Source organism: Bipolaris maydis (genome assembly GCF_028858645.1).
Source record: "Bipolaris maydis strain C4 unplaced genomic scaffold PSV08scaffold_10, whole genome shotgun sequence".
In the NCBI taxonomy this organism is placed as follows: domain Eukaryota; kingdom Fungi; phylum Ascomycota; class Dothideomycetes; order Pleosporales; family Pleosporaceae; genus Bipolaris; species Bipolaris maydis.
This window is the reverse complement of record NW_027093866.1, coordinates 1,125,083-1,141,881: the sequence shown is the minus strand read 5'-3', so window position 1 is coordinate 1,141,881 and position 16,799 is coordinate 1,125,083. Positions and strand designations below refer to the sequence as shown.

General features: G+C 52.5%; 7 protein-coding genes across 7 annotated transcripts; 4 read left to right on the top strand and 3 right to left on the bottom strand.

Moving 5' to 3' along the window:
* Window positions 1-446: 446 nt before the first annotated feature.
* PSV08DRAFT_353556 (uncharacterized protein) lies at window positions 447-1,682 on the top strand (the record flags this gene model as incomplete). Its single annotated transcript, XM_014227682.2, has 3 exons — window positions 447-534; window positions 583-1,142; window positions 1,206-1,682. The coding sequence occupies 3 exons, from the start codon at window positions 447-449 to the stop codon at window positions 1,680-1,682; spliced, it is 1,125 nt and encodes a 374-aa protein (XP_014083157.2).
* A 308-nt stretch (window positions 1,683-1,990) lies between these two features.
* On the bottom strand, window positions 1,991-2,818 carry PSV08DRAFT_363906 (uncharacterized protein; the record flags this gene model as incomplete). The annotated part of the gene is made up of 3 exons (XM_066093055.1): window positions 1,991-2,292; window positions 2,313-2,431; window positions 2,493-2,818. 3 exons carry the CDS (start codon window positions 2,816-2,818, stop codon window positions 1,991-1,993), a joined length of 747 nt encoding a protein of 248 aa, XP_065948814.1.
* Window positions 2,819-3,190: 372 nt separating this feature from the next.
* Window positions 3,191-4,051, top strand: PSV08DRAFT_6668 (Mss4-like protein). The gene has a single exon (XM_014227684.2). It carries the CDS (start codon window positions 3,214-3,216, stop codon window positions 3,988-3,990), a length of 777 nt encoding a protein of 258 aa, XP_014083159.1. The 5' UTR covers window positions 3,191-3,213; the 3' UTR covers window positions 3,991-4,051.
* PSV08DRAFT_314604 (mitochondrial 54S ribosomal protein mL67) lies at window positions 3,881-5,753 on the bottom strand. The gene is made up of 2 exons (XM_014227685.2): window positions 5,353-5,753; window positions 3,881-5,304 (listed from the first exon to the last, which is right to left on the bottom strand). The coding sequence occupies exons 1-2, from the start codon at window positions 5,695-5,697 to the stop codon at window positions 4,114-4,116; spliced, it is 1,536 nt and encodes a 511-aa protein (XP_014083160.1). The 5' UTR covers window positions 5,698-5,753; the 3' UTR covers window positions 3,881-4,113.
* Window positions 5,754-6,046: 293 nt separating this feature from the next.
* On the top strand, window positions 6,047-8,242 carry PSV08DRAFT_411031 (UV radiation resistance protein and autophagy-related subunit 14-domain-containing protein; the record flags this gene model as incomplete). Its single annotated transcript, XM_014227686.2, has 2 exons — window positions 6,047-6,124; window positions 6,175-8,242. 2 exons carry the CDS (start codon window positions 6,047-6,049, stop codon window positions 8,032-8,034), a joined length of 1,938 nt encoding a protein of 645 aa, XP_014083161.1. The 3' UTR covers window positions 8,035-8,242.
* A 312-nt stretch (window positions 8,243-8,554) lies between these two features.
* On the top strand, window positions 8,555-10,467 carry PSV08DRAFT_206157 (TLC domain-containing protein). Its single transcript, XM_014227687.2, has 3 exons — window positions 8,555-8,956; window positions 9,033-9,779; window positions 9,880-10,467. The coding sequence occupies exons 1-3, from the start codon at window positions 8,765-8,767 to the stop codon at window positions 10,381-10,383; spliced, it is 1,443 nt and encodes a 480-aa protein (XP_014083162.1). The 5' UTR covers window positions 8,555-8,764; the 3' UTR covers window positions 10,384-10,467.
* Window positions 10,468-13,033: 2,566 nt separating this feature from the next.
* PSV08DRAFT_206155 (DNA polymerase family A-domain-containing protein) lies at window positions 13,034-16,770 on the bottom strand. The gene is made up of 2 exons (XM_014227689.2): window positions 16,528-16,770; window positions 13,034-16,476 (listed from the first exon to the last, which is right to left on the bottom strand). The coding sequence occupies exons 1-2, from the start codon at window positions 16,694-16,696 to the stop codon at window positions 13,211-13,213; spliced, it is 3,435 nt and encodes a 1,144-aa protein (XP_014083164.1). The 5' UTR covers window positions 16,697-16,770; the 3' UTR covers window positions 13,034-13,210.
* Window positions 16,771-16,799: the final 29 nt, after the last annotated feature.

Here is a 16,799-nt window from a genome sequence, read left to right as displayed (position 1 = left end):
TTTGACCAGGACATAACAATGTATGCCAATGTGTGAACACGGTCATCATGAGTTTTCTCTATACTTTGACTCTAATTCGATATCATTCTCTACTTTAATTTATCAGAATCACCATGTGCGTCTTCGATAATGGACTCAGTGTCGTCGCGCCTTCCTCTCGTTCTATCGTGCTTGCCTTCACTGCCCCCCACCAATGATTTATTTCCCTCTAGGCTATTCCTTTCACTCACTGTTGCTGTGCTTTGGCTTTTCGCTCGCCTCGCCTTAGATGCGCTCTCACTTTCACCGCACTGTACCCTGATCTATATAAACTTTATCAGTGGCCTTCAGTTTTGCTTCTTATTCCACCCCCCAGCTGAAACCAAGGCCACAACATTACGCTCGTTGAGATCTTCTCTTTTTAAAAATCATCCGATATCGTGTCCACTGCCTAGCAAACACACACAATGAAGTGCTTCTTCGTCGCCATCGCGCTGTTGATAGCTTTCGCTGTCGCAAGTGCCCCGGACGACGCCGCAACTACCTTGGACTTAGGTAAGAGAACACAAAAGTGTGGATGAACCATTCGCTAAGAAGTACTAGAATCATCTCTCACCACCCTGATCAGCAATGGTGTACCTCTTTCGAATTCATCTAATCCTCAAATTGGGGGCACTTCTTTGGAGGATTCACTCGCTGGCGACTCACAGCTTCAGGAATGGTTCAACCAACTGAATGAAGCTACGCGTAGAAACGAGACTTGGTCTGCTGGGCACTATGCAGAGGCGGTCGCTGCTGATGACTCCCTCTACAATGCGACCACTGCTGCTGTTGCCGCTGCGAAGAAACCACTTCCGAACCTTGACGGCTACTACCGATTCGACGTCCGCATAGGCAAAGACTCAACTCACGTAGGCACACTCCGCAAAGGCCGCATGTTCAAGCGCATGTACTCTGCACTGAAGACCTGCGCTATCGCCCACAAAAACCCCTCGATTCCCGGTTTCTGCAGTGACGACCGCCCCGAATGCCCCGACCATTGCCGTATCAAGCAAATCGTCTACTCCAATGACGGTCATTGGGCATCAGACTCACACATCGAACTCAGAGTCAAGTTCTCGTACTTTGACATCAAGCATCACCCGAAGATCCAGGATCTCGGCGTACGTACACACAACTGCAGCGAGTGTTAAATACTGTAAGATGTGCTGACAAAACGACAACAGTTCCGCATCGTTGCCCGCATCTTCGAGCTCATGACTATGCAGGGTAATAATTGCCTTTTCTACGACTTCGCGTGGACGCGACGGACTTTATTGTGCAGCGTAGCCGACAAGGTGGAGCTCGCTTTCCCTATCAACGGCGGTCTCATTCAGGGTGTCCTCAACGTCGAGCTTATATGGAGCAAGAAGACGAGAAAAAACACTTTCACGTGTCAGGGCAATACTGAGGGTGGCGTCGATGTCATGCTATGGACGGACTTCCGCGACCCTCTTTCCGACGCCATGGCCTGGCCCGCGAAGCAGATCCTGCCCTTTGTCTTCTGTGCAGAGGATAATTGTTTTAAGCAGAATCTCAAGATCGGCGAACCGTGGCATGAAGGCAAGGGTTGCAAGACTCTGGACTGGCCGGTTGGATGCGACCCGGATCTTACGGGGCCATCTAACCCCAAACTCAACTGCCCGCCTCCAAGGCGGCAGTAAAAGGTGCTCTGGTTGTATACCAGAATCTCATGCCGTCCTCAGGAGAGAATGATAGAGCCAAATCTGGAACGATATGGGGAGGTGATGAGGGCGGTATAGAATGCCGAATTTGAAGTGTGGATTTCCTTTGTGAGCCTGATATGCATTGCACACCACCGGGTAGTTATCCGTAACTAGTACCTTAATTATGTGTGAATTACTCCTCATATTTTCACGATCCTCTCCCCGTGACTCTATATATCCCACTGCTCAAAAGTATCACAAACCGCATTTCCCTCTAACAAACCCCCCATCTTATCCCACCAGCATCAATGCTCGCAAAAGCAATACGTCTGTCCCTGCCACCATTCGTCACTCTTCCTAACAAACGCACTTCTCTCACGCATGAGCTTCAAGCGATGCTCATTCGCCTCCTGCACAGTCATCGGCAGCGCAAATTTATCGTGTTTTAGATATGCGCGCACAAGTTCCATGAGTTCTTCTGGGAGCCGGCATTCGCAGTTGTTACTGATGCTAGGCCAACCGAGCTCGACAAGCAGCTCGATGACATCCGGTGGCAGCTTTTTCAGCACAGTCTGTTGGGCTGATTCGCTGGTCTCGAAGATGGACTCTGTGTACCAGCTCATCTACTGAGGCGGAATGTTTGCAGTTGAGATGATGGGTCTTGCAGGATCAACAAGCCACAGGGCGATGAAGCGGCAATGGCCAGGTTTGGTGGGATCGATGAGTTTGAAAGAAGAAACGCGATGCTGGCTATCTGTTTGATCTGTCAAAATTAGACAACTTGTCAGCGACAAGGCGTGCACTTACAAGACATTAGGGAATGCCAAAAGGCGTCCCTGACGCGTCTGAACACTTGCATAGTTTTGTAGACGAGGGCCACCATTAGCGCACCCCAATATAGTGCCGTAGATCTGCTCCAGCCAGTGGTCGGAATCCTGTTCGACATCGAATTCAGGCCACCGCTCGATGTCCTCGGGGACCTGCATGCGGAATGAGAGGCTGTCGTCGGTTATATTGTCACTGTCCAAGTAATACAAGGAAGTGGCGCATATCTTTTCGTTCATTTGTCCTTCAACATACCATCCGCCAACTGGAAACTCCGGCTTTTCCGGCGTCAATTCGATTGAGGCCATCTTGACAATAACCTGCAATCCATAAGCAGCAAATCTTTCGGCCAGACGTTGACCGGATTTCGGCGCATAGTCAACGTCTTTGAAGGAAATCGCCTTTAATTTGCGGTGTCTCTGCCGGATGTCAATGCAGTATTTGCAGACCGTAGGCTTTGCTATTGTAGAGAAGTAGATTGCAGGAGAATGAGTAATACATCAAAGAATGGTGCCTTCCGTCTGATACTTAGCACCCCTGACTTGTGCATGCTCCATCTTGGCACACACCCCACGTCATCATGACTCGAGCTGGCAACGCCCCACATATGTACGTCTATCTGCATGGTGTTAAGCGACATAATCGTCCCCTAGGCAGCACCGCTACTACTCTTAAGTAAACGTCCATCATCCACTCCCTCGTCATGCCCTCGAGCAAAACCTTCCCAGCAATAACAGGAGGCTGTGTCTGCGGCACAGTGCGCTACCGACTCCTCACCTCGCCTCTCTTCTGCTATGCCTGCCACTGCACCGACTGCCGTGCCTTTAGCGGCAGTGCATTCGGCCTGTTTCTCAAGATAGAAATGTACAATGTCAAAGTTATGTCGTCCACACTGCCAGCATTTGTCAAGATGAATAACCGGCGCGGGGCCGTCCAAGTGCATGCGCAATGCTCCACATGCCGGGTGCACATGTGGGTGACGAGCGCTTCCCCGGATGAAGAGGCCGTGTACGATGTGAGAGTGGGTACACTGGATTTCCCGGATCTCATGGTGCCCGATCTGCATATTTTTACAGAGAACAAGCTGGGTTGGATACGCTTGCCGGATGATGCACATACGCTGCCTAGGGGAGGCGATATTCATAAGTTGTGGCCGAAGAGCAGCTTGGAGAGATTGGATCAGTGCAATAGATGGGCCGACAGGGTGAGAAAGAGGAAGCGTGCCGCGTTGGTGGAGTCAAAGGCAACTGCAAAGAGTACCGAAGAAGGAAGCGGAGAGGAAACTGGAGGAGAAGGAGATAAGACACCTACCGCTCTGGCGTTCAACAACGAAGATGATGAAGAGTTTGAGAAGAAGTTCAAAGAGAAGGAGAAGATTTTGCTAGAGCGGCTAGAGAAACTCCAGCTCAAGTTGAAGGAGGAAGAAGTCAAGGCAGGTGAGCAGAAAGCAGTGGAGTCTGCCGAAACAGATGCAAAATAAGTTCAAGTTAGTCCGTCACGTAAAAGGTGGGCACTAAATCATATGGACTAAGAAATGGCACTGCGCGTATCCGAAATCCTTGGTAGATTCGACGACAATAATCTACATAATGTACATCCACCCCTAGGCTATAGCGCTCTTGAAGGCATTCCGTACGGGCAAGAATGTCGGTATGCTACTTTTCAATGCCGGAGCTACACCTGATGGCTCAAAGCTTGACCGTAAGCCGTCGTGCGCCTGGCCTCTACTTTGCAGAGCTTCCATGATCCGCCCGACATCGTTGCTCTTTTCAATCTCATACTCTTCAGCCGAGAGCAACAGAGTTTCTCCCCGCGCCCTGTTGATCTCCAAAGGCTCGTGCTCAATAGCATCAGGCCATTTTCCGGCCGCATAGAGGGCGTCTTGCATGTCGGCCCATTGCACTGAGACACCATTGAGCGTGTACGGTCTGACAGGGGTCTTCTTGAGAGCCTTTGGAAGAACCGAACGAGCAATGTAGTGGTCACGAGATTCGGCTTGGGCCTTTGCGTCAAATGCCTGCTCAAGAAGGTCGATTTCACTTCGCTGTTGAGCGAGAAGTTGAGCATCCATCTCAAGGTCTGACGCGGACCGAGAGGGGTCTGGGTTTTGAAGTGCTTCGTCCAAAACTCGGGCTTGAGACTTCAAACTGTCCAGCTTGGCTTCAGCACCTGGCTCTTGAGCAGGCGCTGCCTTTTTTGCGAGTTCTTGTTGCAACTTCTTGAACTGTTCGGCTTTTCTGATTGCATATTGCAACTTGCGTAACCGGGTCTCGAGAGCTTCCTTGGTAGCCTTTAGGCTCTTCTGGTCGGCTTCACTCTGGTGATGCCTCATCTTGAGTTTCAGGTCCATGGATCGTATTTGGCCTTGCAGCCACTTGACGTTGTCAGTTGGCTTTTCCTTGGCCAGGCTCGCATTGGCTAGTGCGTCGATTTCTTGCCAGCGCCTGTCTAGCACAGCAGTGGCTTTTTGCTCGCGCTTTAGCAGCTCTTCTGCAGCCTGGATGCCATGCTCTTCTTGGATGCGCAGCACCTCTGCTAGATCAGCGCTCGTGTTGGCCCGCTGGTCCATAATCTTCTTGATACGCTGCTTGCGATCCATGGAAACCATTTCCGGGTTCGTCTTGTCCCACGCAGTCTCATGCAGTTTCCGGAATTCACGCAGCTTGCGGAAGGCGCTATGGCCCTGGGCAGAGGTGGGGAAGGTGACGACACAGTGAGGGACCCATTCGTCTGGGCGCAGGGCAGGCGGCTTTGAGTGCTTGCCAATAAAGGGCAGTTGGTCGAGGTGATGGTTCTGTAGATAATCAACAGCCAATCGATGTATTCATTGTGGGCGTCGTACATCTAGTAACTCCTGGAGAGAGTAGATGACCTGGTTGGTCTTTGTGTTGCGGAAAATGTAGATTATTTCGCCATGCTTAGCAGTACCTTCTGGGTCCACCACGTCGCGCAGGGTGTAGGGCTTGATGGGAGCATTCACATGCTGTCCCGTCGCCTGGCGCCTGGCCTTTTCATTGACGACAGTCTGCAGGCGGAGGTGCTTGGGGTTTGACTGGCGCTGGACATAGGCGGCGACCCGTTTCTGAAGCAATTCCTCGTGGACGGGTGTTGTGCGTTTTGCAGCGGGTGCAAAAGAGATGGGCTTCAGCGGCGGCTTATACCGGAGCCGGGCGAGTGAGCGAGGCATGGCCGCAGCGAGTGTGGTGAAGGCAATGGGCCAGCAGACAAGCCTACGGTGGGCATGCCATGGACGCAAGCAAAGATGCGAGAATCATTGGGATTCGACGCACGGGCCCGGTCCCGCGCGGAATTGCCAACGACTCGTGTGCAGCGCGACTCCTCCGCGTGCGTATGTCTGGTCGCAGTCAGCATCAACGTTTACAACACACACGTATTATGGGCTGCGCCGATGCCATTGCTGATGCGCCTGCTTTGCCGTCCCCGCCCTCCCTCGCCTTCCACCATGCACCCATGAGACGCCTGCTGCTGCTGCACTCGCTTCTCATCTGTCCGTCTTCGCGACAGGCTGCCTAAACATGGCTGGCGATCCGCTCACGACGGCTGGCCAGCCCGACCCTCGTCCACCACGCGAGCGCCCGTGGTTGCTGCCATACGTGTGTCAGACAGCTTCTGCCCATGGCCGACGTCGCTAACAAGCCTTCAGAACCGCAAGCTCAGGCATCTCCAAGGCATCACCATTCGCAACCTTACTCTGACCCCCAGCACCACAAAGCCGCGCGGAAAGACGATTGACGATGAAGCCGTCCCGAGCACCTTCAAGTCGCCGGCAAAGGCGCTGGCATTGCGTGAGAGCAGGGGCCTGGCGCATTCCCGCTCATCCAGCGATCTCACCTCACCCGACGATGCCGTGCGGCGCAGCAATGGCTTGCGCGACTCCACGACTTCCCAGAAAGCAAATAGGCCCGCGACTGGGAGGGGCCTACGTAGGCGCTCTACAATGGAGTGGACCAATGCGAGCCCATTGACTCGCCAGAAGAAGCTGGAAGATATCACTGCTGGGCGCATGGCCGACACCTTCTTTTCCCTGCACATCGAGGACCAAACGGACCCAATTTACGTTTCTGAAGTCGTCGACAAGGCTATGAACCCAAACTTCAAGTTTTTCGATCTCGCGCCCTGTGGACCGGGCGTCACACGACTGGACACGCTCACAATCAGGGTGTGGGCCAAGAGCGAGACAATGCAGAGCTGGCAATACCTGCTCGACTATACTGTACAGTTCTGCTCGCTTCAGTTCATTGGCAAAACGCTTGAAGGTTTCAGACACCCTCTTCCACAAAACTGTGTTCTCTTCTATATGACGGATGGCATCTACACTAGCTTCACAGATCTACCTGTGCAGCAAAGGATGCGACCAGAACTTCTTGCACCACCAAAAGAGAATGCTGATGGTCGAGTGCTTCCATCTTCCTCTTACGATGCCCTCATGAGACTCTCGACGCTCGACGACTGCATACAAGATGCACTGACTACGCGAGACCGGATTGCCGACGAGATTGAGGGTATACTCGTGGCGAATAAAGAGGATATATTCACAGTAGAATCGGTAGCCGAGACAGAAGAAAGCTTGCGGACAGTACAGGCCGCGGTGACGGCTGAAAAGCGGCGTGTTGCGGCTGCGCGAAGAAGACGTGATGAGTTGCAAGCCAACATCCTGGACCGGCGAGAGAAGATGAAGGCTGGACGGGAACAGCAATTGAAAGCGGAAAGTGAAATCTCTGAACAAAGAGCCAACATCGGCCAAACTAAAGAGGCTTTGGAAAAGACTCTAGAAGATATCGCGGGCCAACGACGAAGGGTATGCGAAGACTTGCTCAGGATATTCCCAATTGAGCCTGTGCCTGGCAAAGCTCTGACGTTTACAATACGGGGACTTTTGCTGCCAAACTCCATGTTCGAGGATGCAAAGGAAGACGTTACTTCTGCAGCACTAGGCTACGTGGCCCAAGTTGTCAGTTTGCTCTCGCCTTATCTGTCCGTCATGCTGCCGTACCCGGTATCGTTACACGGGTCAACGTCGACGATTGACGATCCATTGGCTATTTCACAAAATCAACAAAACCACCAACGTACTTATCCCCTTTACATGAAGAATGTTGTGAGATACCGGTTTGAGTATGGTGTGTTCCTTCTCAACAAGAATATTGAGATTCTCTCAAACTCACTGGGACTGCGGCCGCTGGACATTCGCCACACATTGCCAAACCTCAAGTATCTGCTATATGTGGCCACAGCCGGCAAAGGTGAACTACCGGCTCGCAAGGCAGGCGGCATCAAGGGCTTGTTGCGCCAGGATGGTGTTCTCTCGCGGAAGGGAAGCATGGATAGTACCATGACTGCGAGCAGTGTTGGCACGCCCACGATTGAAGTGAAAAGGAGTCTTGAAATTGCTGGGAAGAAATTAGAGCAGGTCAAGGCCAACGGCACACCTGTACATGGCGTTGGGACACCGCAGCACAAGACCAATGTGCATCCTGGAAGCCGGCTTAGACCGTCAGAGTGAGCATTGGGTGGCAGGGAACGTATTCATGCTGTACGATACGTGGCAACGAGGTAGGCCTGATGGCTGTTTAGGTATGCATAGCGAGAGTGGTAAACAGGCCGTGACTGTATTTTTTGTATCGGGCTAGTTTCCGATGTCCTTGGTTTTTTGTCCGATAGTAATACTCATTATCCTGGTCATGGCTTTGTGCTTTGGCTGGTATTGCCTACAAGTCCCCTTGCATGGCTCGTGGTAGACGGGCGGGCACTGTTGCGGGCCGGGCCTCGTATCCGGGAATCGTGTCCGGGCTCAAAGTGGTCAACTCCACTACTCACGATTTGTGTTTCGGCCACAGGCATGGTAGTTGTCAAGGGAGGATCTGGCGATGCCGATGCTGACATAACCTTACCCCTGGGCGGCATCGCGTAGTAGTAGTCGATCGGCGCAGATGCTTCGTATTGCTCGGGAGTGTCACGAGCCCCACTTGTGGCCGGGAAATTGGCAGGGAAAGGAGTCGGTCGCCCGACGACAACTTTTGCTTGCATCGTCTGTGCCCACAATAATAACTCCGGTGGATTGCTGGCGGCCTCACATTCCTTGCGTCCAGCGTCTTTCAGCCTTGGTCTTCTTTGCACGTGGTTGTTTGGACGGTACTTATATTCGCATATATAATCACGGGCTTACCCAATCCCTCCCGCAAACCCTTGTGCGCTGCCCTCCTGCGGTTGTTTATTATTGCTCCGGCTTCACGATGACGGAACCGTTTCCTCCGCTGAATGGCGGATTGCCGCAGAATCTTGCACCCAGCAGCGCACCTAGGCGCCGAAGGAAATCAAGTGCCCTCGGCGCTGACGTCCCTGGCGATGTTGACGTCCCGTCCCTGGCCACATATCGATCTGTCACCCCTCCGCTGCACAGCCCAGTGACCATGGACTCGGTATGTGTTGTACCCGTATTTTTTTTCCTGTACAGAATTGCCGTGAGGGGGGAACTCCACGTGTAACTGACAAGCCTGTCAGAAATCAGACAAGTCGGGACGCCGCTCAAAACGAAAGACGACACGTCGATACCTGTCAAAGGCAAAGCGAATGTGCATTCGGCACACATGGTTGCTCCCCCTCGTCCTCACTCTCACCATCGTGTCGCTATACCTCGTCTACCCTTACTCATCCAACCCACTGTCAGCCTGTCTCTTCTTATCATACCCACTCGCACGCGACGACCCCCTCATCCCTGCCCACGTGCGAGCCGACCCCAATGCGCCCCTACACTATGGCAAAGGCGGACGGGATTTTGCTTTCGTTGGCTTCTACACCATTGTCCTGAGCTTTACCCGCGAGTTTTGCATGCAGCGTCTCATCCGCCCCATTGCCCTTCACTTTGGCATCCGCAACAGGAATAAGCAGTCGCGTTTCATGGAGCAAGCATACACTGCTCTGTACTTTGCTATCTACGGTCCGTTTGGCGTATGGATCATGTCGCGTACTCCGGTGTGGTACTTTAATACCACTGGCATGTACGAGGGATTCCCGCACCGAACCCACGAAGCCGTCGTCAAGGCGTACTATCTGCTGCAAGCTAGTTACTGGGCCCAGCAAGCCATTGTGCTGATGCTGATGCTCGAGAAGCCGAGAAAGGACTTCAAGGAGCTGGTAGCGCACCACATCATCACCGTCAGCTTGATCTGGCTCAGCTACCGCTTCCACTTTACCTACATGGGCATCGCCGTGTACATTACCCACGACATTTCCGACTTTTTCCTTGCCGTAAGTCTTTCATGTCCCCCCCCCCCCCTCGCTCAATCATGGCACCATGAGCAAAGATTGCCAAGAGTGTGCATACTGACATGAAGTGCAAAAAACGTAGTCGTCCAAATGCCTAAACTACATCGACTCGCCAATCGTCCCGCCGTACTTTTTCGTCTTCATGCTCGTCTGGGGCTACGCGCGCCACTACATCAACCTCAAAATCATCTGGTCCATCCTCACGACGTTCAAAACTGTCGGCCCCTTTGAACTCAACTGGGAAACGCAACAATACAAGTGCTGGATCAGCCAGTACATTACCCTCGGTCTCCTTGCCTCGCTCCAAGCCGTCAACCTGTTCTGGGGCTTTTTGATCTGCAGGATCGCCTACAGGTTTGTCGTCTACAAGGATATGGAGGATGATCGCAGCGAGTGCGAGCCGACGGATGACGAGACAGAGGCAAAGGAGAAGCTGATCAAGGAGCATGCGGCCGACAAGGAGACGTCGCAGATGGAGAAGGTGGAGCACATGGCCCCTGTTACGCCTGCGCCAGCGCATCCGGTCGCGGTGGAGCAGGATTCAATTGGGTCGAGGGTTAAGCAACGGAAGAGTGGGAAACAATGATTTTGAGCATTGGGGAGTGGAATATGAATGCAGGGGTGATGATGATGGGAATGAATGGGTTTGCGTTTGGGGAGGATTAAAGAGTATTTAATGGTGACGAGGAGGGATCTCTTTTTTTTGGGGAGGGGACGCCTTTGATGGGTGTGAAGGAATTCTTTTTGGGAGAGTAGACGAAGAAGGGCAAAAGGGTGAATACTGCTTCTTCCTCTTCTTTCTACTTGGTTTACAAGCACACGGTCTTGTGCAATGATTGAGTCGAGGTGGTGTGGGTGTTTACTTTATGAGAATGTAATTTAGAGAGTGCTGCCATGGTAGCATGTTTTTAATTCTGCTTTGGCGTCTTTTGCCTTGCTGCTGGCTTTGTCGTGGCTATGGGGATTATGTGCATGGTATGTGGTATTCGATTGGCTGGTATGTCTTTGAGAACTGATGAGGTATGGCGAGTAGTGGTATGTATATATATTCAATGGTAGTTTTACATGTCCATGTCATGTTGGAGATGATGAATACAATGGGCGAGTAAGATGGATAGCAGCAAAAGAATTTACCGTGTTCAAGGTGGTTGAAGTTGGATTGAGTGATACAAGCAAGTCAAGTAAGGATTTTCCATTAGGAAATAAAAAGGAGAAGACGATCTATCTACTCGCACAAGAAAGAAGAATCCTGACCACGCAGCAAGCAAAGGCAAGGCCGTAAAAAGACTTGCTCTACCACTTTTCGAACCGTCTAATTTCTATTCCCTCTCCATCGCTCACAAACCAAAAAAAGAGAGAGATGCGAAGCAGACCAAGAGAGAATAGAAAGGTGTTTACAAGTTAGAGGAGGAAGAAAAAAAGACAGACGTCCATCCAAGTCGAGGAAAGAAGGAGGAGGAAAAAAAGAGGTGTGTATATGTGTGTGTGAATGTGTGACGACAACAGGCCGGTAGTAGGTATGATATGTCGGGTGGGTATCGTAGAAGAGAAAAGTAGTTATGTCGTCATTATGTTGGTCGTAGCATGCTTAAACGATAAGCAGCTTCTCAACCTCGTGGCTGGCATTGCGCTCGCTGACGCGGTTCCAGGCGGCGAAGGTGAGGGCGCCGCAGAGGGCCCACATGACAGGGACTGCGACTTCGGTGGCGTCTGTGAGAGGAGCGGGTTAGAAAAGAAGCCGGGGAGGTGGTTGGGCGAGTGGAGAGTAACGTACTGGGTCGCTCGGCTTGCGCAGCCATTTCCATCATGCGGGCGGCGCTGCTGGAAGAGCTGGAGGAGTTGAAGCGCATGGCGGTGGGAGTGACGCGCTTGGCTGCGAAGGCAGCGGTGATAGGGGCGCGGGTGGCAATGCGGGCGAACATGTTTGGATTTGTGCGTGTGTTTTTTTGGTTGTTTTGGGTGGAGTGGTGTACAAGAGCGAGGGGTTTATATATATATATATGTATATAAACAATGGGGGCCACGTATGACTAGTAGAAGCGAACGGGGTCGGGTCGTGAATGTTTTTCCTCGAAAGAAGGTGACACTTGGAAGAGTAGAGTCCGTTTGAACGAAAGTAAACTACTACGGCAACGTCCTGTCCTTATCGATTGACGAGTGACTGAGTGGTCTGGGGGTGGGAAACTGAGTGACGGACAAAAAAAAGAGGGTGTGAGCAAAAACGTTTATATAAAGAAAGTGGGACGCCAACAAAACGAGGATTGAGGTGGGTCTGTGAAAGGAGGCGAGGCCGACAAGGCGGCGAGCAGAAACTTTTAGGGGCAAGCGTGGGCGGTGAGCGATCCGTGCCAGGGGGGTTAAAATGGGGGGGGCAGGGATACTTTGCGGAACAAGAAAATGGAAAAATAGAAATCCACCGCCTCAGAACTTGGGGTTGCGGGGGAGCATGGACCTTCACGATTCAGCTCCTAACCGCTTCCATGCTGCAAGCCTGTCCATCAGCCTGCCCCCCCCTCCCCCTGGCCTTTTGTCGGCGGCCAAAACACTGCGGATTGTGCTTTTTGTAAACAGCACACACGGGGCTGGACATGTACCGCCATGTACCTCGGTGTACCAGCTGAGGTTGAGCCTCTTTCACCCGTAATTTGCCCGGCAGCAGCGTGATGCAGATGCATGGCCGGGCTAAGAAAAAAGGGGACCCTGCCCGCCCGTCGCATCGGCACGCCACGGATGCCGGCCCTTCTAGACGAATCTACCGAGAAGATGGTACAGTAATCCTCTTGCTTTGCTCCGTCTGGCTGCTTGCCACGCACTGCCTCAGCCTCAACAAGACGGCTACCCAGCGTAGTGTGAGTATAGTGCGCTTTTCGTAATCCAGATCCCATGTTTCCGCGCAGCGCGACAAGACTTGCCAGCCATGCAGTTGTTGGTCACTGCGTGGCATCATCCCATGGTCTGCCGTCGGCGGAATGAGTGCTCCGACATGCCATGCCATCCCACTCCTCTCCCACACCCCACATGACATTCCGCCAACGTGTCACCAGGCTCTATCCTCGTAGCCATGAGCGGTCAGAAAAAGTCTGGTCCTCGTCACTCGTCGCCATCAGCTCGTTATCTGCGCAAACAAATAAACAAACAAGAAATACTCCGCGTTGCCAACACGTTGCTAGCGCCTTCATGCTCAAGGTAGTTTATGCGCCTCGTAAATGCATGACCAAGACCCCACCCCCGATCCATCCCCGATCCATGCATCCATAAGTACCTATTTCCAATCTTTCTTTACATGCCAGGCTCGTGACCATATAATACAACAAGTCATATACAACAGAAGAAAAAGAAGAAGAAGAAGAAAATACATGGCAAAAGAAACAAAACAACAGCCGCTGGTAGCGACTACAGATGCACGTCACCTTTTACCACCCTGCCGTCCTCACCGTAGGCCCGTTGCCAGGCGACGCATACTGGCTCTGCCACCACTCTGGCCTCTTCACACTCTTGTCTCTGCTACCTGCTGGTTCCTGAACATGCCCCCACCACTCTTTGACATCCAGGCGATGACCTATTTGGAGCAGCTCCGCCGCTTCCCTTTCTTCCTTTTCAATCGACGCCTTCGTCCGCCGAGCAACTGGCGCTCGCAGCCGTCTAGTAATCTCCAACAGCTCCTCGTCCGACGATGTGATCTGTGCTTTGACATAAGCAAGCGCCATTGGCGATGCACTGTCAGACCCCGACAGCGTCTTGATAATCGGCGTACGCGGTGTAAAGGCGTGTGTATATTGCTGCGGTGCTGGTGCATCCTTTGGCTTTGTTGATGATTTCAATCGTGCTTCTGCACCCTTGTCAAGCAGTGCCATGATATCAAGGCTCTCTCCGTGGGGTATCGCTTCCTTGTTGCTCGGCGTAATGCAGTCCATGTCCACTTCCTTTCGCAACACGCGGTCAATGTCCACTGCTGAAAAATACGCGCACGACTGTGGAAGCTCGTTGATGCCCATTTGCTGTGCAAACATGGCTCGTGTCCATACATTCGCCACCTGGAGCGCCATGGCTGCCTTGTACTTGTCCTTGTCCTTCACCAAATACCGGATCTCGTCATGTACCGTAATGGCGAGCCGACAGTCAAGATTGTACCGACGCGTAAGGTAGTCCATGGATACAATAAGCAGATGGAGATAGTCGACACCAGAAGACTGGATAGCCCAGTTGATCCGTGAAGTCATGAAGCCGCCTTTGGAAAGATACCGTCTCTGGAGCGCTTCGGTAATGGCTGCCCCAAGCACTGGTGTCCTCGGCCTCTCTTGTTCTGCAAAGTCCTCTAGTCGGTTGAAGACAAACGATTCCGTACCTCCGCGCCAAAACGGTCTTTCGCGTAGCACCTTCCGCGTCGTCTTCTTGCCCTTTGTGTTTTGATATAAATCATTTGCCGTCTTGGACGTTTCCGCGTCAGTCAACGAGGGATTGAACTGCCGCAGCAGTGTCGAGGCGAATTGCAGCCCAGCACCGTATATGCGACCGTAGTTGAACACCTTGGCATCGTTCCTCGAGATGCCCAAGATGGACGCTGTCCGCGAATGCAGATCCGTGCCTGCCGCCTTGGTCCCCTCTAGTGTCATAAAACCAACCGCATTACCGCCGTGCAGTTTGAAGGTTGCATCCCCGATCAAGCTAGCAATCCATAGCTCCTGTGAATCGACATCGGCTCCCACAAAGCAGTATCCTTTGGGTGCTCGTACCATCGATTTCAGCTCCGACCCCACTCGATTCTTCTTTGCATTGCTCGCAGTCAGCCATGTGTTCTCAACCGAGCGCCTCGTAATGGTACCCATGGGTATGATTTGTGGCAGTATGAACCCAACCTTGCCTCCCGTCTTGGCAGACGAAGATGTCAGTTTGGGTGCATTGGTTGCCTCCTTGTTATACACAACCATTTGCGACATGATTCGATCTCTCGCGCTGATCCAGTATGAACATGAAGCATTCATCTCCAATGCTTCCTTGGCGTAGCCATACTCGGACCCTAGCTTGCCCTTTTCAAAATATTGTAGATAACCCTTGGCAAGCGGGTTTGTACATCTTGCAAGCGGACCGTCCTTGTGTGGAATCTTGTAATACGCGTGCGCAGTATCGTCACGCAGCTTCAGGTTTTCTTCTTGAGACATGTCCAACTCCTTGATTCCCTTTTCGTTGTAGGCAAACACTTCGTCCATGGGTACTCGGTACGTCCACCCGTACTTGTCTGACCAGACCAGAGGGTGGCCATCCCAAGCCAGCCTCAGCAATATGGGCGTCAATCGAGTTCGCACGGTAAGATTCATGGGGCCATCACTCTTGGTAAAAAGATCTTTGTACCACTTGGGCATGCCTGGCTTCTTCTGTCGCGCTGCAGGTCGAGGCGGGTCGCCCTTCTTCTTTCCTTTGACCATCTTCACTTCCTGGCCTGACCAGTCCAGCTGGCTTAGCCAAGGATCGTTATTGTACACATTCGGTTGATCTTTGACCTCCAGTGCCTTTTCTGTAAGCGCTACCAGCCTTTCTTTCACTCCGTTGTCCAATCTATGGTACGTTGCCTCTGCGTTGTTGATATAAGCATCCCAAGTCTCGTCGACGGGCAGTATTTCGGCAGCCAAAAAGCGCAGTGCCGCAAAGCTGACCGGGTGTGGACACGTTTCGAGGAAGAGTGGAAAGACCTTCTGATAGACACGATGAGTGATTTCTACATCGGCAGCGCAATAGTTGAGCAGCTCATCCAGCATATCACGCACACCTGCGCGATCGAGTTCGCCAAAGTATTCTCTCTTTGCCTTGTCTATGGTGATGTTGCAATGAAACTGGGCTACGTCTCGTAACGAGTTGATTGCACTCCTTCCCATCCAAAGCTCTTCTTCATCCGGTAGTATGTCCGGATTCAGCACCGAGGACAAATCTGCATTCTCGTCAGCAGTAGCCGTCTTGTCGCGCTGCTCTCTGCTCTTCTGGTGTTTCATCCAGGAGGGACGTTGCCGCGAGCACATGCCGTTAGAAGCAACATGCAACGACATGGTATCAACAAAAGCGTTTTTCGACTGTAATATGCTGTACTCTTCTGCTATACGAGCCCTATCATAGCCTATGTTGTGGCCTACAATGACACGCGGTGTTGATGTGTCTCCAAAGGGAATGAGATGTCGATCCGACTCTGACTCTCCTAGTAGCCAGGGCGATAACCAAGCATACCACGCTGTCGGACTGGCGGCGCACGCCATGCACGCAAACGATGTCTCTTTCCACATGACTTCGGTATCGAAGACGAGCATCGTCTCGTCTGGCACTTGTACTGCTTCCGTCGTCCCGTCGCTGTTGTATTTGGTCCAGCCGCTCTGCCGCACCCATTGCTTTGGCCTTGGTGGTGGATTTGCCCATACTAGCCTCTTTGCCATGCCCAAATAGGGTTCAGCAGCGTCCATGCCTAGCTTGTAGAAGTGCTCGTCCAGTGTCGTGCCCTGCAGCTCGGGCATATCGAACCCGACAGGCGGGCTCTGATCCTGGTTCTTCCCCAGCAAATCATGGCGGGTGAGGTGATCCTTGGAAAGAGCTATGAGTTCAGGTGGGGGTTTGGTTTCTGCGCCAGGAAAGACTTGGTGGTGGATGTGGGAAGAAAGATGCTGAACGCCAATGGGACTGAAGCGGGCTTCCGAGGGGACTGGAGAGTCTTAGTATGCAGGAACTGGATCGCATCGCGGCAATGACATACCATTGAGACTGGTCTTCTTGGTGGTGCTGCTCTTGCGACTGGATGGTGGCGGGGCTGTGGCGAGGCATCGTCGCAGTGGGGGATTTGCAAAAGGCGTTTGCGCAGCAAAAGGACAGGACCTGCGGGCAGCGGTAGTGGCGGTCAACGGCCGTCCTGAGCAGCGCATCATCGCACGTCGATCAAGCGCATTGCTGTACCTCGTCGCATTCAGGCCGTGTCGCGAGAAGTTTTGTACAGTGTAGTGCTCTGGTGCCGGATTGTGTCGTCATGGT